Raw genomic sequence first — 24,362 nt, forward strand, 5'->3', positions numbered from 1 at the left:
TTACTTGGACTTAACAAATTTGCCTACTACTTCATGTTATTAATTTTATTGCACGTCCCTCAATTTTGGGTTATGGAATGTGCAATAACATGTCCTGTCATACAGTATAATCAGAAAATGTGCACGCCATGACAATAAATGGAGTTAATAGAGAAAGTAAGGACCTTTTCTTTAGACCAGATAACTGGGTATATATAAATATATATTTCAAATCCTTCAACCTTGTTTGTAAAAAAAAACCTCTGGTGAGTTTTCAGAAAAATGTCTCCTAAAATGGCTGCAATAGACATTGGACTAGATATAAACGTTTCACACCTAAGAGCAAATCTTCATAAGAACCTGAAAAAGATCTCTTTGGTTAAAACCAAAATTTGGACTATTTTATAGTCTTATTTGAGTCACATTTTCAAAATAACTTATTAGTCTCTCTTGAAAGGTTTTATTTTTCTTTATTTTCTGCCCCTCATGGAACAGTCACAGTAAATTTCAGAGGCGGAAATTGGTCACTCACTTCTTTGAACCTAGAGTGCCAAATCTCACAGCTCCTTATCTACATCTTTAACTTTATTTCAGTGCGCAGAACTGGGAAGGCCGGGGCTTCCCAAGTTCTTCAGGAGTCAAATATAAAACCGGCCTGCTAAAATAGTTTAACTGAAATAAATTATAAACTATTATCAAGGAAGCAATTTTTAAAGTAAATTTTTTAAATGGAAGGAAATGCCGAAGATAAAAACTTGCTGTTTTCTACCTATTTAAAAAAATATATTAACTCCTAAATTGACGTTATTCTCCACTCTCATCTTCCCGTTAGGCAGCTTTTATAAACTCTCAGCATTAAGAGCTGAATACCCTAAAAAGCTTATCCCTCAGCTGTCAACTAAATTAATTCCTTCAGAGCAGAACTTCAAGGGGCAAAGAAAGGGGAGGAACGTAGGAGGAGTGTGAGTGAGTGTGAAGGTATCATTACCTTGGGGAATCTGCCTGCCCAGGTCCCACCCGCTTCTCCACACCTCAACCGCCCACAACCAGACCATCAGACAAAACTCTGATTCTGATTATACTCTCTCCCTCGAGACCCTCGGATTTAAGATAATGCCTGGAGTCAGGCAGGGGCCTCTCTCTTGTGCATTTCTCCAGATTTCTGAAACCCTCTTTCTGCAGGAAGACCCTCTGTCTCCCAGGAAGCCCACTCTTGGCTACAATCCCCTCAGCCCCCAAACACATCCCAGGCAGTCTAAGAAATACAGGCCCCTCAAAGCACCCCACGACCCCACCGGAAGATCTACGTGTTAATGACACTGCAGCGCTAATAACCAGAACTGACTCACTCCAGTAAAACATTAGTTCCCAGCTGAGGAATAAAACCGATACACTCAACATTCTTCCAAAACTACAAACACATGTTCATGCAAGGATGGTACCAACTTTAACCAAGACTGAACGCCTAAAGGAAAGTGACGATGGATGGAAAGTCATATATTCACGAACTGTTCCATATCTCCACTGAAAAATTCAACGAGGCTAAAATTAAGCAATTTTTCTAATACCAAGCTTTTCTACTCTCCAAAGAGTAGCCCTTCAGCACAGTGCTTGAGGAGTCATGGCTGGAATCTCACTTCTGCCACCTACAAGCTTAGAACCTGCAGTAATAAATTACTTAACCTTTCCCCCAAGCCTCCTTTCCGTCTGTAAAATGGGATTAGTAACAGCGTCTACCTCATGAGCCTGTTTCAGGGATAAACGAGATAATAAGTAGTGCATGCCATATGGCAACCCCTTGATCCCTGTCCTCATCATTGCCATTCCACCTTCCAATTTAGCAGAATTTACTAAAATCATCAATAGATATGTATTTTAATATGCTTCGAACTAAGTTTACAACATTTTTACAAAAAAAGTTTTTCATTAAATCACATAGAAAACTTATAAAACTATATATAGTAAACTATACTAATAAAATATCTAATAGAATAAAATATACTAAAGTATAATTATAAATTTTAATTACAAATATATGAAATATAAATATATTAAAACATTATAAAATTTAACACAGGAAATTATAATAAAATACAAATTATAATAATAGATTGAAGTATACTAATGAAATATCAATTTCAGTGGCCAAAATTAAAAATAAGTGTCATAAAACTAGCAATGAAGTACATTTCTAGCACAAAGCATTAATGCACAAACTCTAACTTATGTGCCTTTTAACTCTTGGATTCACATCTGATGCCAAACATAGAACCAAGTGAGAAGCCATCCTTCTCTTACAACTGGCCAGGAGTAGGGCAGAATGTGCAACCGATTTAAATACATTTCTCATAAAACCTTGAGAAATCACAAAAAGTTCTAAGTCAGAAAGATGAGAAACTGATTTTTCTTCACCTGTTGCTAGGGTAATATGATTTTGGCAGAGTTAATATCACCATAGCTAAAAGATAAGTTTTAGAAGGATAAAAATCTATTCTCTTCCTACATTGAGATTAAATAAAACACCTTTCCATATTCCCAAACGATACAGGCTTAATGAAAACAGAATGAGCTCTAACTAATGCTAAAAGAATGAAAATGAAGCCATCTGGCAAATTCACTGTGCGATCTGAACAATACTTTCATACCCCTAACTAATGGTCATCACCACGGTAAAGTAGGAAGACAAACAAAAAGGAGATGTAATATTTTATTTCACAATTTTCTCTAAAGAAGTGCCAGATTAAGGGGAAAAAATATGCCCTACCATAAATTTTATACGCATGACTAGGATCCAAGTTGGGTGGGTGCTTTAAAAAAAAAAAACACACACACACACAGGGAGAGAGAGAGAGAATATATATATAACATAAGAAACACACCGTCAAAAAGGCATGTGACAGCAGACTCACATCAAATAGCTCTGCTAATCTCTCAGACTCATCATTTCATTCTCCCATTTTCCTTTTCTGCCACTGCCCTTTCTTTTACCTACATCTCTGAGTATGTATGCTGAAGTATATTTCAGAACAGAAAACACTAAATATTAGCAAGTATTCCAAGTCTCCTGTACCCAGTACGGCAAAAGCAGGAGATAAGCTCTGTGGACTTATCTTAAAGGGTTTACAAACTTGTTGAAAACAAACATTGAGACACTCTAAAACAATTTATAATTAGGCATTAAATTATATCAGAGACTCTGGGCCCAACTGCTCCTCTCTCACTAACGCTGGACTTTCCATGAGTTGTGTCACATGTATTCCTCCCCAACAGCAATCATCAGGTGGCGATCATTAGGCGGTGTCTCGTAAACAAATGCACTTGGGGTCATCCTTTGCTGCACCGCAGACCAGGAAAGTGTGTGCTTCAGATGAGTGAGGGCCACAGCAAGGAGGAAAGGTCCACGGCAGATCCCTGGTGACAACCAGTGTTCTCGACCCTGGCTACACACCAGAACCACCTGGGAGCTTAAAAATGCTGATGCCAGCTCCCAGTGCCAGCGGTGCCAATGAAATTGGCCTCGGGAGCACGTGTGTGCTGGGATGGTAGCTCTCTAGGTGATTCTAATTTGCAGTCACTGTGTTGGACTCACTGCTCCACTGGTAGCCATGTGACTTCTTTCTGCATGTTCTGCTTCAATCTACAAATTACATCAACTGTGAAAAGATAATGCTTTCTCTAGAGTGATGGCTGGTTTTAGGAGTGACTTCAGACCGTGACTGGATGTAAATGCCCACCTCCTGGTTGCTATGGCACCACTGCATGTATTACTACAGGTGCTTTCATTTAATTCCAGTACGAGTTGAATGGCAGCCTTTCTATTCCATCCCTTACAGGGGGACATCTGGCCACTGCCTGAATAATCCCAACGACAGGTAGGCAGGTATTTCATCTACACACTGCTCCAGCTCCCCTAGAATTAACATGCACTCGTCCTTACATGGAGGAGACAGGTATCTGAAGACAGCTCTCAAAGCTCCCGTGGACCCCAGACCCTCAGCATGCTGCTTATCCTCCTCTGAGTGCTAGGATGTCAATATCCATCTTAAATCGGTGCAATAAGAACCTGAGCACATCATTTCAGATTCAGGAGCCACTGTTCTGTGTGTGATAAACATTACTTGTCATCCCACCTCTTTGGGGCACACTGAAGAAAACACTTCAATTGTGTTTGGTCACATGACTTGTTGTGGCCGATGACATACATGGAAGGACACCAGCGGAAGGACAGCTGCCCCAGGGAACTGCTCAAACCCGTAACAAACTCTGCACATGCAAGAAATACACTTTTACTGTATAAATAAATGGGCTTTAGGGGATTTCACTGCCACAAAGGGTAAACCAGTAATGCTCAAAGTGTAGACTTGTAAGAAATGCAAGTTATCAGGTTGATCCTAGAGCCACTGAATGAGAAACTGTGGGTGGGGCCCAGCATGAGTATTTTAACAAGCCCCCAGGAGGTTCTGATGCACACCACACTCAAGTTTTGAGAACCACTAACTAGATACGGTTCCCAATCAAAGGGCCTTAGCTTCCTTGATGTGAGTGCTATCTTGGGAGCCGTAAAGAAGGATGGGTTGTATTAAGATAGTCAATACAGCCGGCCTGTGTTCCACATAAGGAAGCTACAGCCTACCTGCCCCACATACGTGTGCACTTGATTTTTTAAAACCTAAATGAAAAGCTCTGCACTTACTAAGATTTACCTTGTAAAATCCCTCCCAGCTTCTTTCCCTATAATCAAGTCATTGATATAGAAATGTTGGGTAAAATCTGATCCAAAATGGAAGCTTTCTCTCCGACACAGCAATGAGCCCCAAGTCAGCTATAAAATCAGTATTTCACCCAGGACCTTTTGTGCTATCCTGTACAAAACAGTATTAGCAGAGAGAGTCTGTCAAAAGTCATGCTGAAACCCAGTCACTCTATCTGTGGTGTTATTCTACCCACCGCCAAGTACCCTGCGAACAAAAGAAAATCAGACTTACGTGGAATCCGCTGTTCTTAGCTTTCACTAAGTTCTTCTTCCTATTGCTCAGAACCAAGTTACTCAACAATCTGTTCTCTGAAATAGGCCTAAGAAGGTCAGAATAACATTACCTGACTGAAATTTTCACAGTCTACCCAACTTTCTCCTTTTAGACAAGTAGAATATTGGGTCGCACCTCATTTTCCAGGATTAATATACCTGCAAGCTCCTTTAGCCCCATGTAAAGACGGAAAGGGAACTTATTTACACGAGCTAGACCCTTTCTTAGGGACTTGCCCTCTTTCTTGGGCATCCATTCCCCCTTAGTGATGTTGGTTTCACTTTCCTTGGAGAAGTAAAATAGGAGCTGAGTATTTTCGCTTTCTCTTGGTCAACTGTAAACATTACGCAGTACATAATTTTCCTGAAAACACCTGCCTGTGCGTATCCTTTTCCTTCATATTTTGGAAAACATCTCCTGAATATTCCCTGCAAAAACTGGATAGATTTCACAAGCTTTGGCTTATTCTAATCCCAAAAGCATGTAATAAAAAATATATTAATTGCCAAATACATCATTACCTCACACTAGATAACTGAGAAGCCACTTTGAGCCTTGTTGCTTTTTTCCACCCACATTCTATTTTCCCAATTAAAGTTTCCCATGCTAAGTCATAATCAAAATACATATACAGAGAGTCTCTTAAAAATATACGTTTTCTATCATTCTCAATAAAAGGAATCAGACACCTTGGAGAAACGGCTAATTGCAGGTCTGGGGGCAGGGAAAATACAAGATGACCCAGGAGCAAAGTGTGACACCAGAAAGCAAGGAAGTGCTCAAAAATGGGGTATGTTGAAAGGAAACAAGCATCCACTTAAAGGGGCTCCCAAAGGCCAAATCTAGGACAAATTGAGCAAAAAAATGAATAACAATAGTCATGGGTTCTAACTCACTGGATAAATATTCATAAGTCCATTTAACTCTAAATAAAAAACTGAGCTCATCCTTACAATGAGTTCCAATTAATAAATGTAAAAGAAGTAAGGGAAGCAGAAAGTCACCATTAAGCAAATACTACAGTAATAACTGCTGCAGGCAAGAGTAAAGAACGGATGTTCAAATTGGTGGGTAAAATTGTGATGAGAAGTAGGATCATTTGCAGTCTCAAAGCATCTCCCCACAAGACACAGTTACAAAGGGAAAATAGCAATCCACAGTGGAGAAACCTGGCAGATGCCACCTCAACCAAGTATTCCAGATTAACATCACCAAGAAGGAGTCACGTTAACATCATGTACCTCCTGATATGATGCACTGGGAAGGGCATAACATCTCTTCTGTGATATCCCTACCAAAAATGAATAACCTGAATCGAATCATGAGGAAACCTCAGACAAATCCTAACTGCAGGACATTCTACCAAATAACCAATAATCTTCAAAAGCGTTAACATCACGAAAGACAAAGACTGGGAAACTGTCATACAGATTGGAGGAGACTAAGAAGGCATGACAAGTGAATGCAAAGTGGGATCCTAGATTGAGTGTGAGACTAGAAAAGGGACATTAGTGGGACAACCGGTTAAATTATTCTAAAGGCCGAAGATCTGTTAATAGTACTGTATCACTGTTAATGCCCCAGTTTTGACCACGCCCCATGGTTATGTAAGATGTCCACATTACGAAGTAGGGTGGAGGGTATATATAACTCCACACTATTTCTCCAATTTTTCTGTAAGTCTAAAATCACTTCAAAATGAAAATGAAAAATACATATTCATATGTTGTGACTTATAATGTCTATATAACAAGAACCTTTTATTTTGGTGAGCTTTTTTAAAGCAAAATTTAATTTTTAAAACTCTAGGACACAGAGGGGAAACAGAGACCAATGTCTGCTATGTACTGTGCTATATACATAGCCTCTTATTTAATGTTCAAAAGAACCCAACTGGTGAACATTATTATTATTTCCATTCTAAACCTAAGTAAAATAAAGCTGGAAGGTTATTCCTCACAAAGCCACACTGCTAGTAGGTGATGGTACCAAAATTCAAACCCAGGTCTGCCAGGCTCCAAAACCCCAGGCTTCTCCCAACTTGTAGACAGGAACTGGACCACATCTATACCCAGGAAGAATCTCAAAAGGTCTTGTAGGGTTCGTCTGGATGGCATTTGAGCTCCATAATTAAGTAAAATCTTCTCTGCTTTATGATCTTTCTGTATAAAAAGTTCAGTAATGATTTCTTGATGTGTAGGAATATCAGGCAGCAAACGAGCAAATGACTACAAACAATTATCATAGATCACCTTGTAGTTCTCAAGATTTGAACAAGTACAGGCAACTTTTACTTTTTTATTTACCATCAGATCACATAACTGCAGAACGTCTGATCTGTAAGAATGACCTCAGGTATTATCTTGCCGAGGGGATCCTAATTTGAGGTTCATGGATAACCCCTAGAGCAACCAAGGAAGAACATCAGGAGGTGGGTGACTCCTAAAATCGTATATAAAAGTCTGTGTATTTGTCTGTCTGTCTAGGGAAGGGCTCATAGCTCGCAGGAGATCATCAGGTTAACGATACTGACAAGCTCATCTTCCTGACTTCACGGTTGAGAACATGGAGACTGGGAAGGTAAAAGGATTCCTGTGGTCAGAAAACTATTTAACGCCCGAACCTAGACTTCAGCCCCTATGTATTCAGGACTCACAAGGGCCCTTTCCGTAAGTGCAAGTGACGATCTGAGGAGACCTGCTCCAATCGGTGACTCCAAAGACACCGTGCAGGGCACAGTGCTACACACCACGGGAGATAAAATAACCCACAGACACAGAACCTATCCTCGAAGAGTGTGTGATTTCAAAGGACAGCCAGAACCTGCTCATAACAGAGCAGTGACACCAACTTCAGGAAGTGATCAATTTTTTACCGGTTTCTTTGTATAGAATATCTATAACAACCACTTTTTAAAATATGGCTGCTTTAACTATTTTTTTTTAAATGGCTAAAGTAACGTTCAGCAGATTGTAGGGTTTTGAATAATTATATTTTTAATAAACTTTTACTGAATATTTGTCAAAATTTTGTAAATTATTTGACTTAATATCAGATTATAACAAATTATTGAAAAAATTAAAAACCACTGAAAATGGATACTGGATTAGTATTAGTAAAAAACATATATATGCATTAAAGAGATAAAGCAGCTGGCTACTGAATAACTAGCATGGCTGGAACTAGGTTTTTGAATCTTGAAAACAAAACTACTGAATATCTTCAACATGGAACTCCATACAAAATACTTCTCTTAGTAACGATTTTTTAGATGAGAACTGAGGACAGGAAGAAAGGTCAGAAACAATTATTGAAGCCAAAAAAGGCCATCTAAAAAAAGTAGCAGTGAACGAGCTTGACATAAATTTTAATTTATGCCAGTTGGATTTACTCCTAAAATATTTTCTCCAAACTCTGCCAAAATAATAATTGTACTGGTTATAAATAACACTAAGGTAACTGCTGTCCTGTGGTTGGCAGAATGCGTTTATTCCCTCACTTATTCTATACACATATATATTTGTTTTTAAGGCATGATTACAGTATTGAAATGAAGTATAGCTTCACAGTTCACTGGTTCACAACATTTACTGTCATAATGTCACACTGCACAGCAGCATTTCACCGGGTAATCCACCAAAATCAGACTTTTCCAATCACTTCTGGCCTGGTGGAAGTAAGCAATTATTCTCTCCTGAGGCATTCAGCCAAATACAATTTCAAATCCCTTACAATTTCATATTTCTGTCTCATCTCAAGCCCACAGGGCTTGGAGGCTGCACGTCACCTCACATACAGTTCCCTGTAGGTACCAACAACACAGGACACTGTGTGGTCACTAGAGCACGTATTACTCCCATTTTACAGAAGAGGAAGTTAAGGTTACAAGTGGTTAGGTCCTCCAAATCAGCACATATTCATGATTCATTCCTTCAACAAATATTTATCGGCTTACCAGGAGCTGGGGAAACAAGCCCCCAGACACTCTCTGGATGAGAGCTGAAGGGAGGAAGAAAAGCATAAAATGTCTGATGAGAGAGACTGGAGGCATCCTTCACACAGCGCCAAGGGTCAGGATAAAGGCAGTACATGCTGCTGTGGAAGAGGACTGATTCCGTCCAAGGGGACCAAGAAAAGCTTTCCAGATGAGGTCACATCCAAGCTGAGACCCAAAGAACTAAGAGAAGGCAGTCACCAAAAAGGTGCCGCCTTTCAAGCTAATGGGACATCACCTGAAAAGCCCCAGGGGTGAAAGAGCAAAGCACGGGTAAGGCACTTAACGTAGCTGAGTTTGTCTGGTTGCACCATGAGAGAGCCGGCGAGAGAAACGGGGAGGTGAAAGGAGACCCATACGCCACCGGACCCCTGAGGGCAACGGAGACACAACACTCTGCACAATCAGAGCTGCACTTGAGAAAACCCTCTCTGGCTACACAGAGAACAATATTCCAGGCAATAACTGATAGTTGCCTGAACAAAGGTAAATAAATGGGTGGACTAAAGGGTATTAAATGGATAGATGGAGGAGAGGGTTGGGCAGAAGTAAGAATCACCAAGTCGAGCTGGACACCAAGCTTCTGATGCAGGAGCCTGGGGGGAGGGGCGTTGGACAGGCTTGCGGCTTCTGGCAATTATCCAAGAAGCTGAAACACTTGATAGGTGGTTGGACTTCAGGGACTGGAACGCAGGCAAGAAACCACAGTAGGAGGCTGAGATTTGAAAGTAATTTGCACACATATATGAGAAGTGAAGCTATGAGAGTAATTGAAATTTCCCAGAGAGAGTGTTAAATGTTTCCAGGACAGAAACCTGATGGATGTTCTGGCAACCAGGAGAAAACACAGGAGAGCGCGGCGTTCAACACTTAGGGTAGAAAATGCTTTTAGGAAGAACTGCCAATCATGTGAAATACTGCAGTGGGGTCAATCAAGGTAAAGATGGAAAAAAGTCTAATGGACTCAACAACGAGGTCACAAGTGAAGTGGGTGTGGTTACAAGGTGAGGCTGAATATCAAGGGCGGTCAGTTGAGGAGGAAATGCGAGTGGAAAAGTGGAGACGGTGGGGTGCTTGCTTGGTTGCCTGAACGGAAGAAGAAAGATGGAGGGTAGGAGATTTGAAGTTTGGGGTTTAAACGGAAGAGAGGGGACGGGAGCATTCTGACAGGAGAGAGGAATGGAGTAGATGCACCTACGTCTGCAGGCGGGACGTCTGGAAGTGCAGGGTCCTGCCTGATTCGGCACGGGAGAACTCACACGTTGGTTTCTGACTCGAGTTCAACATTCTTTTCATTTCACCAGCTTATAAAGACATTTCTTTCCCTCCCTCCCCCACCTCCTTTTAGCCCTTTCAGGAGGCTGAGCGAACAGAATTGAAATTGTAACCTAATCCGATGTGCCTCATTCCAAAAGGCAGTCTCAACTTCTTCAAAGCTAATCCTAAAATCCTACTAAGCCAAACGTTTCCTCCGTGATGAACGACTGCTCTAACCTAAGTATACACGCTGCACAGCACGCCTGCACACGCCTCCAGTCCGGAGCAGGCTCCCCGATACTGTCCTGAAGCAAACAGTCTAGGTGTTAAATTTCATCCCGTCACCTCTCCTGGAGCTGTCTCCTCATCGTATATTCCAGATCCAATCCTTGTCAGATAGGCAAGAGAAAAATAGTTAAAAAAAAAAAATGAAAAGAAAGAATTCTGAAATGTTCCAAGACTATTACAGAAATCTCAAATGTACAAGAAATGAAAGGACTGGAATGCTAGATAATTACTAAGATCTGCTCCGTTTTAACATTTGTGAAATCCAGTTTGGGTGCCAAGAAAAGGCTTTTCCTAGAATCACATCAGGCTCTGAGAGAACTATTGTAGTATGTTTACACAATAAATTTATCAAGTGTTGCCCCTTAAGAACTACGCAGCATTTACAGTAAATATTCTAAGTTGCCATGGCCTATTAAGGGGATGCTGCAGTTGAGATAATTAAATCAGCAACGGGCTGCTAAACCCATATATATATATATATACTCTATAAATAACTAATTTTTACATGAAGAGACACTGAATTAAGTATAGTTAGACCAAATATAATAAAAACATCTTTCCGCAGTTTGTAACCATTGTGATTGATGCTCAAAGACAAGTTTATATTATTTGGATGGTAGCAAGGCAAAACATGTTAGCTTCACGAGTAGCTCAAATAAACAGCATAAATAAATGAGATTACAAAGTAATGCTTAAAACACTGAATGTAACAAACTTTCCAAGGATCTAGTACATTCTAATTGCAAACCAATTTCTATGCAATCTTTACACTGGTTCCGCAAGGATAACTATTCGGCTTTATTGGCTTAAGTTAAAGCAATAAGACGGTTTCTTTTTTCTGAAAGATTGGCACCTGAGCTAATAACTGTTGCCAATCTTCTCTTTTTTTAATTCTCCTCCCCAAAGCCCCCCAGTACAGTTGTAGATTCCAGCTGTGAGTGTCTCTGGTTGTGCTATGTGGGACGCCGCCCCAGCATGGCCTGATGAGCAATGCCACGTCCATGCCCAGGATCGGAACTGGTGAAGCACTAGGCCACCGAAGTGGAGCGTGTGAACTTAACCACTCAGCCATGGGGCCGGCCCCTAAGATGGTTTCTTTAAAAGTATAGTGTCTCTGAAGCCACTAATCAATCTTACTCTCACTAAAAGTGGGAAAAACCGGTATTAAGTGCCTCGGGGTGTGATACAAAAAGAATATAGCACCTATGACGTATTCTTATCTAAAAAAAATTCAATCTGAATCTAATCAAATTTCTAGGAATTATGGGATAAAGAGAAACAAACAATGTCAAAAGGAAGCAATTACACAAATTCAGAAGTTCACGGGACAATCTACAGGATATATAACCCCATTTTTTCAACACATCAATAGCACATTAAAAATAAAATAAAATGAAGGGAAGGCTGATATAGAATAAGAGAGACTTAAGTTATACAACACCCAAATGCAATGAAGACTCTCTCTGGATGCTGACCGGAACAAACCAACTTTGAGAAAGTCAGAATAATATGAAAAATAACCTTGCTAGTTTTATTAAGTCTAATGAGCATTTTGAAAAACTCATCAGTTGGAGATGTGTGCTTATTACGACAACGCAGATTTCTCAGTGATTTTGAGTTACAGAGCTTCTTCCAGGTGTTTTAAGGATAAGGACCCCTCTTCCCACTACCAAACTCAAGGAAGAATCACCTAAGCCATAGACATGCCACTAGCAGTTTTCAAAACATCCACTTTCTTTCTCTCCTGCATTCTGCCTTATTTGTCATAAGGCTAAGAAGTAAATTCAAACTTTTTTATTTTTTTTAAGTGAGGAAGATTGGCCCTCTTCCAACATTTGTGCCCATCTTCCTCTATTTTGTATGTGGAGCGCTGCCACAGCATGGCTTAATGAGTGGTGTGTAGGTCCACGCCTGGGATCCAAACCAGTGAACCCAGGGCCGCCAAAGTGGACTGCACAAACTCAACCACTACGTCACCGGACCAGACTCATGAAACGTTTCTAACTTGGGTTTACCGTTGTTCTTGGTTTCCTCAGCTGTAAACAGGACTGTGGTGGCTGACTCACTGCAGGCTTTGGGATGAAGGCTATTATTAGCAAAGTGAAGGCAATTACTAGCAGCATCACAGAACAAGACTGAAGGACTTGGAAACATCCATTTTATAGACAAAGAAACTGAGGCTCAGAGACACTGAGTGATTTTCGAGGTCACTCTACTAATGACTGACAGAGCCGAGCCAAGTACCCACATCTTGGAGGCCCGTCAGTCCAGGGCTCCTCCTTAACGCCAAGCGGGTGGTTTCCACTCTTACCTTTCCGTGCTCCTTCCTCACGTGGGAAATGTAAACATCTCTCTGTGTGAAGAGGCGGTCACACTCCCAACACGTCCACCCAGGGCTGGCCACTTTCTTGGGTTCCAGTGATTTTTTCACAGGAGACGGAGACTTCTTTTCCAATTTCTCTTTCCCGTTCATGGATCTGGTGTCCTCTTTGTTCTGATTTGCTGAATTTTGAGTTGTGGGCTTAATGCTCAAAGGCAAGTTTATACCCAAGTTTGGAGGCCCTTCAATACTCTTCAATGTTCCATGCATAGACTATGTTACAAAAAGAAACGAAATATCTATCACAAGTCACACCACTAAAAGAAAGCACATGCGGACTATCTTAATACGTTATCGACACTTCAATACAATTTTGTATTCATTCAGAAATATTTTTTAATATATTAAGAAGAAAACCTACATAAAATATACACTTAAAAAGGGATAGAGGAGTATTAACTTTTACGATTGCTATTAGATATGTTTCTAGTTCCAAATAATTTTTAAAAACTTGCTTGTGCCATTTTAAAATTCTTTAAAGAAAAACTTCTGTATTGAATCCAAATTATTCCTGGCACTCTGTCCTCCCCAGTGTACCACAGCGAGTCCTCTCTGTAACAGACCATCTCTGGGGAAGAGTGTTTCACGTTCCCATCTACCTGGAAACGTCTCAACAGGCTAACATACTGCAAGGTGCTCAAGACCCTCAGCCAACCAACTTTAACAACCGCCTGAGACCACCGTGTTATCAGCAAACCTTCTTCCTCCCTTTCATGCCTCTCACCTTCCTGGAATACTTCTAACAGTCTGGGGTTTTGCTGGGTTGGGGGGGGCGGTTTGTAGTTTGTAATTTTAATCTCCCTACACCCCATCCCAAACCATCCCTTCTTACTGGCACCCAGATTTGTGAACCATAACAGTTAGACACTCAAAAAGCCTTTTTAAATTGCTCAGCTGTTTATTATCATTAACATAATAGTTTCAACAAGCTATCTTCAACTTAAACTCACAGGATTTCAAAATTCTACTGGGGTAAAATTAGAGTAATTTGATTCTAAAGACCAGCTCATATTGGTTTTTGTTTTGTTTGTGTTTTAGAAGCATGGAATCCAAAAACCAAAAATAAAAAGGAAGCAAATAAGTCTCTGGAGCCTTAATGTACGATTTGTCTTTGAATGGGGCCTTCTCTTCTCGGTATTCAGGCTTGCAGCTAGCCTCCGAGTTCTTGAAGCCAAAGAAAGACACAGCATGGCATGTGTTTCCTAACGTGCTTTGGCACAACTAGGTCTCCTGGGTCACAGACACTCACACTGTGAAGATCTCAGCTCACACTGAGTGTGCAAGAAGCTGTTCCTTCAGCATCCTCCCAACACACTTTCTCAAGGGAAGGTCTTCTCTGAACAGTACCACGAATTGGCCAACCTTCTTCAATACTGTCTTACCCCAGAGGCAAAAAAAGGGTTCTATAATCTTCTCATGAGCAGAGGTTGCAAGGTCCACCCAGACAATCAATCGTTAAACTGGTCTGTAAAAAGGGCCTGAGCGGAATGTCTAATGTTCTATTGCAAAGAGAAAATCTAGGGCGAGATGTGATCTCTGATAGCCAAAAACTGGGTACTGGCTGCTTCTCCACCATGCAGGACAGAGGCTTCTGTGTTTAAATGGCCTTTTTCAAAAAAGAAGCCAAGTTTTTACATTTGTAACATTTAAAACCCAAAGGAAAAAACCCCCAAAATCTTCCAATAAACTTTTCCTAAGTTTCTAGGCAAATACATTTTTACTAATAAAAAAGTTGAAGAGAGGATAAAGCATTAAGGTATTCTTCTATAAGACAACCTTTCATGCTATAGAGATTACAGAAAAGTGGCAAAAAATTCTGCCATGATGAAAGAGAGAAATGGAATGTGTGCTAAAATGAGAATTTCTAATTTATTCATTTTATTTTCACACTGTAAGTAAAAGTAGGATTATTTGTTAAAAACAAAAGCATTTTTTAAATAAAAGAAATACAACTTAATTCTTTTAGAAGTGATTTTTCCTTAGGTCCTGTAACAATAAATAACTTGATCAACTAACTTGGAAGTTTATTTTAAATGTAAATACCAACATGGAGCACAGGGGTCCTACATAGTGAATAAATGTATATTTTGGCAGAACAAAGAAACGATACAGATTGGATTAAACTGGGCAAATAAAGATCTACCTTTAGATGAATATGTATGTGGAAAAACACTGTCCCCGTTCTACTTTCCTTTAATTCCTTCCTCATGAAAAACTGAACAGCATAGATATTTGTTTACATTGCCTAATGTAAATAAATTCACAAGAGAGAGGTACAAACCTTAAAAATAAAAAAACAAAACAGGGTGCCCGTGAAACTTTATCTTTACTCTTACCCATCTCCAACACATAAATGCAGGATAATATTTAAAAGGTACAGAATATAATTGAAATAAGAACATAACTGTTTTCATACAATGTAGTCTTGTCAAGGTTCGGATGAATAAAAACAATTCTTTCCTCCTTGTGGCCACAGGATTTACCAGTCCTCTTCAGTCTCTCTTTCTTGGAACCTTGTTATTTCTCCAAATTCACTATTAACACAAGGAAGACCCTAACCAAAGTCGAGGAGCCCACTTACAGATGCAAAGATGAGTTCCAGAAAGCAAATACCTTAAAAGCCTCTTAAGGAGCAACTTTTCTTTCAACCCCCCATATACAGTATGTTAAAATATTTGGGTCTGATTCCAATTCCCTATGTTTTTATTCACAGTTTTTAGTTTGTTCTGATCACTCATTAAATAAATACTTATTGTCAAAGTAACTTTGTAATTTTAGTGAAAGCCTTTAAAATATCTTAAGAGGATTTTGTTGTACTGTACAAAGTGAGAATGATGAAACAGATCTCCCATGCACTTTATTCACCCTGGTAATGCCACACCGCAGCTGCCTTCACCTGGCCTGGAACGAGCAGACCCGCTGGGACGTTAAGCCCTTTGCAATAGGCAGTTACACTAAGTGATCTCACACACATTCAACATAGGACATTTCAAGGATTAATAATCCATTCATTTAACTAACATGAGACCAGAATAATTTAGAGACTTGATTTTCTCTTTCAACAAACCTTTTCTGTGTAATCCACTTAAAAAGAGAAAAACTAAGAGAAACAGAGATCAATTTCATGATAATATTGTGACCGTTGTTTCTCTTTTTAAAAAATGTCACTTTAATCTCTGAGAGCTGATGGATATTATCTCCTAATGACACAGGAATAAAATTGCTTAACCTATCACAGTGGACAGTTAGGAGACTAGGACTCAGCTCCGTCCTCAGTAAGTTTGAAAGGCTGCAAAGAGATTTAGGTGCTCCTTCTGGGGGCTGGAGAGTGGGTTGTCTAAATTGGACATTTATTCATTTCAATAACTGAACACCCAACAGGGGCCAGAAGCTGTGCTGTATCCTGGACATTTCATTGTCAATTTACATGCAACCCTCACAGGAAAAAAAGAGTAAGAGATCCAGGGGCATCAGTTATAATGCAAACTTAACTGCTTAAATAATTTCAAGGGGGAAACTTTCATTTTTCTAAATATACCAATATTTATATGAACTAACATAATTCATCAGAGTCCCTGTCTATTTCTAAATCCTATACAACACCAAGTTCTCAAAAAATAAACTGCACGGGCATTATTTTCATGTGTAGGAAAAAAAGAGCCCTAATACTTTATTATTCTTTTGAAATGAGGGCACGCATTTGCTACTTTGCACCGACTGATCTCTCACGATATGCAGATCAGGACTCAGGAATGAAAAGCCTCTCTCAGTCAAGTGAACGTACGATGACAGGACGTTGTAAATTGCTCCTTAACAACAACCAGCATCCCTCCCTCCCTCGACAGCACAGGCGCTTTATCGTAATCTGCAGCTCATCCTTGATATACGACCAATGAATGGATCTGCAATTCATTTAAAGGACAGAATAGATGCATACACACCTTGATATGGTCCATCATGAGTTGCTTCTGTGCATATAAAAGAGAACAGTCTGGACACTTGAAAACAGACACCTTCTGGTTTTCGATGTGTTGGTCAAAGTGGCGATACAGCAGGGTTTGCAGAGTAAATACAGTGTCGCACATGGAACACTTATATATTATTCTAAAACAGAAGTGCAGGGAAACGTCAGTCAGCCCTCATCTCTCAAGCCAAAGGAACCGCTGCTTCACATCTCAAGATTCAGCAAGCAGAAGCAGTGAGAACACACAAACATCATAGTTTTCAAACAAACTATTGAAGGCAGCTGGCATCACTCAAGTGCAGATCCATCTTAACAGTTTGGGTAGAGATGCATTCAACTATATTCGCTTATAAGTCTAAATTAATGACCATTTTCCTACTCACAGGTCTACAGCTATATAAGTTTTTACAAGGTCTTTACTCGACAGTGATTTTAACATAGAGCAAAAGCATCTTTGATTTTTTTTTTGGAGGTATTTTTAAGATCAGACAAGGAACACAGCTCAATAGTGGTACCCTAACTTGAAAAAGAATTTGACCAATGAACTAAGCAGGCCCAACTCAACTCCAATGCCCGAACAAGCTGTTACTTGTTTCAAGTTTTTAGAGTTTGTAGCAACCTCCCACTTGAATGTCAACGTTCCTGGACCTACTTTTCACATAGAAAGCCCTACTACACCAGTCAACAATTATACACGGAAATAAAGAAACCGAAAGGAAAATCAACACCACTGTCGCGTCAACACCTGAATGTCTACTGTGCTTCGTATGGCTTAAAATATTCACTGTCCACTACAGACCACTTCTGTTCCCACTATGTTACTACAAGCGGCCTCCCTAAGTTAATTCAGAGGATCTGAGTCTTCTACCCATCAACACCTTCCACCGAAGCTCAGGCAAGAGTGGGCTGGAGGACGAAAGCAGCACACTCCCCTGGCACTGACCGTCGCCTCCAGTGGGTCTGCTGGGTCCTTGTGAGCACATCTACCCACAGCAGGTCACCCTTTCCTCAACTGCTGAGGTCATCCTGGTCTTAGAGGAGGCCCTGTGGACGCCTGCGTCTCCTCTGAACTACTGGGAGAACAGGCACAAAGACTCCTAGTGAACAGCTGAGGAGAATGGCAGGGAAACACTGACTGCAGGTGAAAGTCAGAGATGGAAAAGGGAAAGATGAGGTGTCACTGGTATTTCCACACCGCAGCTAAGGACAGACTGCCTCTCGAAACCAACTGTCATCTCAGGGTCTTCTTGAGGGAGCACTCCACGTAACCGGCAAACTTCACTTCGTATTTCTCAGTCAAAAATCACAGATTTAACTTTTTTTCCTCTTTCTACATAGGATTTATAAATTTAATTGGAGTGAGTGACACGTGTTTGTACAAGGTCTTGACATGTTAGTTACTTTGGCACAGAGTGCAAGCACCCTTGACAGGAGGTAATTTTTTAAGACCAGACAAGGCTTTACAGGACTTCATCATCAGCTCAAAGTGGTACCCTAATGAGGCATCATCATCAACTTTACCCGGTGCGACAAAGATGTTCATTTCCTCACTGTCTGAAACAGCTTAGAGTTGGAAATAGCCCAAATGCCCAGTGATGTACATAGTTAAGAACAACTATGTAAAAAAATGTTTAAGTTATGTTGCAGATATATACCAATGACATGGAAAGATTTTCATGAAAATTAAAACAACAGGTAATGAGAGAGCACGTATGACATGATCACATTTTTCAAAGGGCGTCGAAAAGAAACAGAGGCATGTAACTGTCATCATCTCTGCTGGATGATAACACACGGATCCTTTATTGCTTTGCTTGTCTACGTTTTCTGGTTTTTCTATAATTAGCATATAGCAATAAGAAAAAGAATAGCCTCGAGAAAAGAACTAAGAATACCAGCCAGGCTAAGAATTGTCTCAGGATTCTATTCTTACATTTTCAGAAATAATTATTTCACGAAAAACAGCATGGCTCATTTTATTCAGGCTACATTCCTTTAGGGAGGGGTTCTGTTTGTTTTGATCTTTTGTCTTCGACTTAATAGCAAAGAAAGCATAAAACAGGAGATAATCTATTTACTCAGGCATTTTTCTGAGGAACAGTTGGTGTGATATCAGAACACCGCCCCACAAGCTGCTCACAAATATAAAGGGGGAAACGGTGACTTTACAGTGGAGAAATCCGGCAGACACCAACCTGACCAGGTGATGGAGGCTAACATCACCACCAGTAGGACAGGTAGGCATTGCATGCCCCTGACGTGACAAGATGAGAAGATTCCTGCCAAGAGCACGAGTCCCGAGTTCAGCTATGAGAAAGCAGTGACGGATGGGGGAGGGGCAGCCTCAGAATGAAATGCTTGTAACCTTTAGTGGACAGCCAAAGACAGGAGAGGGAGAAAGACTGAGCAATGGTTCCAGGCATAAAAACACTGATGCGACAGAACAATTAAACGCAAAATGTGCTCCCACATAGGATTTTGGACTAGAAAGAAAGAAAGAAAAAAAAAGACATTGGGTCTCAACAATTCAAGAAATTTTAATGGGGTTTATGAATTGGACAGATATGTAATCAACACTCATTTCTTGATTGAGAGGCTAAATGATGGTAATATACATGACTGTCCTTTTTGGGAGGAGGGGCAGAACACACTCAAATACTTACGTCGCAATGCCCCATTATTCCTAAATACAAGACAGAGAGAACGTGCACACACACACGAGTGAAATGATGGAGCAAAAGTAGTAAATGCTAATAACTGGGGAATCTGGGTGAAGGGGATTCAAGAGTTCTTGAGAGTATTCTCCCAACCTTTCTGTAGAATAGAAACTATTAAAAATAAAAAAACTGGCACTAACGTTAAAAAAAAAACAAGTCCAAATAAAGGTGCCATGAACCTCACAGACAGGGATAGGACATGAAGATGGAGCAAACTCTCCAACGACAACAGAAATAAACCACAGGGAGAAAGCCACGCAGAGACGAGGGAAGGCACTGACGACGGTGAGACCAGTTTGCACAACAGCAGAGTCCACACGGCAGAGCACGGGGAGGGAAGAGGGAGACAGTCGGTGTGGCTGGATTCCCAGGGGTCTGGGAATGGCAGGGGGAGGGGTGGTAGTTGTGAAGGGCTTTGAAAGTCAAACGTAAAAGTGTGACTTAATCCTGTATGTAAGACTGAGTGAACAGCGGGGCCATTAGACTGTAACAAAGCAGGACAAAGGATCTGGAGAGAAGGGGTGGGGAGGAAGAAAAGAAGAAATAGAAAGCTAAAACCAAATACCCACACTATGTCCAAATTACAGCAACCAAAACTCTCCAGAACAGACTGCTACACTTGAAACAAATGTAAAAACAAACGAATCAAGGCATCTAAGTTCTGAAATTGCTGCCACAAACCTCCTCCATTACCACTGACTGAATCAACTCGTCCTGGATATCATCCGACCCCACACCTCCCTGAGGTGAATTTACACTACTGCCACTTCACAGATGGGACACTGAGACTCAGAGACTTCAGAGAACTCGCTTGATGTTGTGGAAATCCCAGGGCCATGGTTCAAATTCAGCTTCATCTGCACATGTTTCGCATGTTTTATTTCTTAGGAACCTCTCCAAAAACTCTCTTATACAATTCTTAACTTTGGAGTTCTCATTTCCCCACTTAGTACATTCAAAGTGGCAAATAAAAGGAAGCCGAAGGCAGCAAAAGAAACTGCTGCTAATCAGATGTCAAGGAAAAGATAAAAATAGACATAAAACTGCATTACCATAAAATCCAGTAACGAACATTCCAAATGATCTCGAATTACCCAGAAAAGATTCAAGTGTGTCCCAAGCTTCCTTTTAGACAGCAGGGAAACACGTGTGACCACACGCTGGAAAGCGAGAAACAAAGCCCCAGAAGAGTACCTGGTACCTAATAAACACCACACAACAGTCTGTAAGACAAGAAACCTCCTGCACTTCCCGAACTGAGGTGCTGCGACCGCAGGACTTCACAGATTTATTTTCAGAGAATCTTATGTTTGCTAAGGAAGATGGGGGGATTACTTTTATACTGATCTTTAAAAATTAATGCAAATCACTTACATAATTACGTGTTAACCAAATACTACTAGGAGATTTCAGTGCCTGAGGTTCCAAGGTAGAGGGCACTACTTATTTATTTTGGGAAGAAAGGAGATGGATTTCACGTCAAAAGAAAGCTTTTGGGTCAAATGTTGGCCAAACGCCTTCCAGCCCCGGACAGGAAGGAAGGATTTACAGGAGAGAAAGGCGGCAAGGGAAGGTGCTCTCAAGGTGCACTCTAATGAGCACAGGTGAGACCCACAACAGAGCCCAGGGCAGCACCTGCTGCCACGGCCTGGCTGCACACGACTCGATTCAGCCAAGCACCGTCATCACCCTGAACCAATGCTGTTAACAAAGCTCGAGGTTTGTGAGTTTTGTTGCATTTCATTTCAAAATTGGTTATAGTTTTATAGTTTAAAATACAGTAGTTGGTGCCTATCTTTAGGCTTGGCACTTGTTAGGGAACCACTGTACTAAAAAAATTTTAAGAAAATACTGGAACGATTTTTCCTTATATGTTAGTCAAATTTGAAGAATATTGTTTTAGCTTATTTTAATCATTTGCTGCCCTATCTTCCCAGATAACAACTACTGTTCCAGATTTCATACACACTTCAGTCTATAAAGTTTTATTTATTTGAATAAAGAACCAAATCAAAAACTATATACACTGGGGGGAAAGACTGTGTTAGTGTCCAGAAGCCTTACTACCACAGATGTTGAAGACTGTTTAAAATCCACTAACATCCGTCTTCAGAGTCAAGACACCAAGTTGTGTATGGAGCCCTGATCGTACTGTTTCATTTTGAGTATCTACAAAGATCAGAGTGAAGGTCCTATTAGAAGGAAATTCCATTTTATCAGTTTTTAGTAAGCAGGGTCATTTCTACACTGTTCAGACAATAACATTTCCCCAAAACTAAATGCTACAATAAAAGCCAGATATACATAATATGGCATATCTGCATATCTTCCCCCGACACTTCCTTGACGATGGAGTTATGGGCAAAAACACACCAACAGATTTAAGGCAGCAAATCTGGCCTGACATAATTATCAAATTCCACATTCCCATAAATAATACAGGAATAAAATGAACAGCCCATGAGCACCTAACCCAGTGCTGTGTACACGTACACAAGGACAGGAGGGAACGTGTAAGGAACGAAGGCTACAGAACCCTCCCAACTCCAGAATAGAGACTGCGTGCTACGCACTTGAAACATGTCGTCTCCCTTATCCTCACAAAAGCCTAGGACGTAAGCATTACCCTCACTGTACAGGGGAGAAAACAGAGGTTGAGACAGGGCAGGTGCTGGTCCAAGTTCACACAGCGGGTGGCGGGCGCCAGGACTCTGACTCCAGCGCCCACACTCCCTCCTCTTGGCTAACCTGCCTCTGTTGCGGGCAGGCAGCCCATTAAGCGTCTGCTGGAGTTCCACTTCATTAGGAAAGACTCAACAATGCAAAACTTGACACATTTAAGAGCAAGATTAAGACAAAAATGAAATTTACCTTTATTAATCAAGGCCTTATATTGGCTACAAAGTTAAATTCAGTTAGCAGTGTTTTAAGTTGACTTCATTTTATGAATGTTACTGTGGAAGGTGTATCCTATAAGATAGAAACTACGGAAAAACTGAAAGATGACAGTTTTTTACAGTTTTCCTAGAGCTTGTTAAAATCATCTTAAGAAAAAAACAGAATTGGTAAATATTCGCTTGTTTAGTAAAACTGATAACCAAAGCATAAAGAAGAAGTGACATTTTTGGGACAACGACTTCACTCGGAAAGAACTGAAAGCTTTAGGTAGCTACGAGCTGTACTTCAAAGAGCATCAAAATCTGCACAGCAGCTTAGTTTTCCCTATCTTAAAGTTTATTCCACAGAGCTACTACCTCGTCTAAATTCCTAAAACAGTGGTGGAGTCCAGGTCAGAAGGCAGTAGGACTTACTTTGGTTCTCCTATCTTGATGCCAGGATGCTGTGTGTAGGCATGGGAATGTGTGCTTGGGGCAGACTTAAACGCCATTGGACAAATAGGACACTTGTAGAAGACTTCACAGTGAGAGCCTTGAATGTGAGACTTCAGCGCGGCCACGTCAGAGTACACAACGTTGCAATGGACGCATCTGTTAGAAAAACAAACACACAGTCGTTAGCGCCAGACCATTCAACATGCAGCTTAACTGTGTAAAACTTGAGTCAAGTGAACGCATATTAACAGCCTTTTTGGGTTTCTAGTGGCTTTTCAGAAGTATGTTTTTGTCTTCTATTTATAACAGATTAGATTATTTTTATATATTTAAGAAGGAAGATCATGAGGAAGAAAAATAACTCAAATGGTCTGTTTTTTGAGCATCTTTAAAGTTTCTAGGAATGAATGTCCAGATGCCAGACCGTGGAGAGACAAGTGGATCATGGGGGCCACATCAAGACTGGGAACACAGCAAGACCCGATGACTCCTGGCTTTGGAGAAGATGACTGCATGCTGGATTCTGAGGTTCCAACCCATCCCCGATACCCAATGGCATTTCCAGTAGAAGAAATCTTCGCTATCTAATCCTACATGTCATCAACAGAGGGGCGGAGAGGAACAACTGAGTACTAGCTCCAAAGTCATGACCACTGTTTCCTGGTATACACTGAGGCAGTTAATGTATCTGGAAGTTATGGGGGCCCATAGGGAAGAGAAGGTCAACCACCTAGAGTATGCATCTCCTGGAAAATAAATTAAGTATACTTATATTTACTTAAGAAATGACATGAATTATAAGCTTCTGAAAAATCAACATCTCTAAATCAACTGCCTCTCTAGCTAACCTCTTTACTTCTTGAATTTCTAAGAATTTGATCGTTAGCTCATTCCTTGCTCAAATCTAGTCCTACAGAAACAAACTTTAAAACTCAAGATGCATTTCTCCCCAACCTCATCTTTCTCATGCGAGGACTCCCAACAACACTTATAACCCATCCATTTGATGACCTAGTTGTCCTTTGTCACACCTGAAAACTCTTTGTGAGTCGTCTCTCCATAGACTCTAGAGATGCACTTTTCAAACAGCTGACAGATGTGTTCCTGGATGTGAATGTGAGATTTGCCCTGGGGAGGAAGACTACACACAGGGACCACCTTCCAGGAGGCGGTGTTCAAGGACTTCTGTGTTAATCTAGGGTACTTCTATTCTTAGAGCCTCTCTTCCAACATGCAGATGCTTTCAAAGTCACGCGGGAGCGGCATGCTCTGAATTATACGTTCTATAAAGCATGCCACATTAAGCTTTGGAAGCTTTTATAAAAATCATAATTAATGCATTAGCATTTTAAATGACTTAAAGCATAATGTTCAGCAGCATGTACTTTAAAAACACTAAATAACAATCGGAGAATAAATAAGGA

The 24,362-nt window shown here is 40.5% G+C and overlaps 1 protein-coding gene across 14 annotated transcripts in view; it reads right to left on the reverse strand.

Annotated features, from left to right (window-relative positions):
- Positions 1-24,362, reverse strand: part of ZNF532 (zinc finger protein 532) — a 108,001-nt gene that overhangs the window by 19,897 nt on the left and 63,742 nt on the right. For 12 of the 14 annotated variants that reach the window (XM_044774806.2, XM_044774807.2, XM_070512943.1 and 9 more), the window contains 3 exons: positions 22,918-23,094; positions 16,867-17,029; positions 12,857-13,138 (listed from right to left, as the gene is read on the reverse strand). In XM_044774806.2, the coding sequence (XP_044630741.1) occupies positions 12,857-13,138; positions 16,867-17,029; positions 22,918-23,094 (622 nt within the window). Of the gene's footprint in view, positions 1-10,494; positions 10,646-12,856; positions 13,139-16,866; positions 17,030-22,917; positions 23,095-24,362 lie in introns of all 14 variants that reach the window. The other 2 variants (XR_011504386.1, XR_011504387.1) reach the window with 1 other exon arrangement.

This window comes from Equus asinus, chromosome 7 (assembly GCF_041296235.1).
Source record: "Equus asinus isolate D_3611 breed Donkey chromosome 7, EquAss-T2T_v2, whole genome shotgun sequence".
NCBI lineage: Eukaryota > Metazoa > Chordata > Mammalia > Perissodactyla > Equidae > Equus > Equus asinus.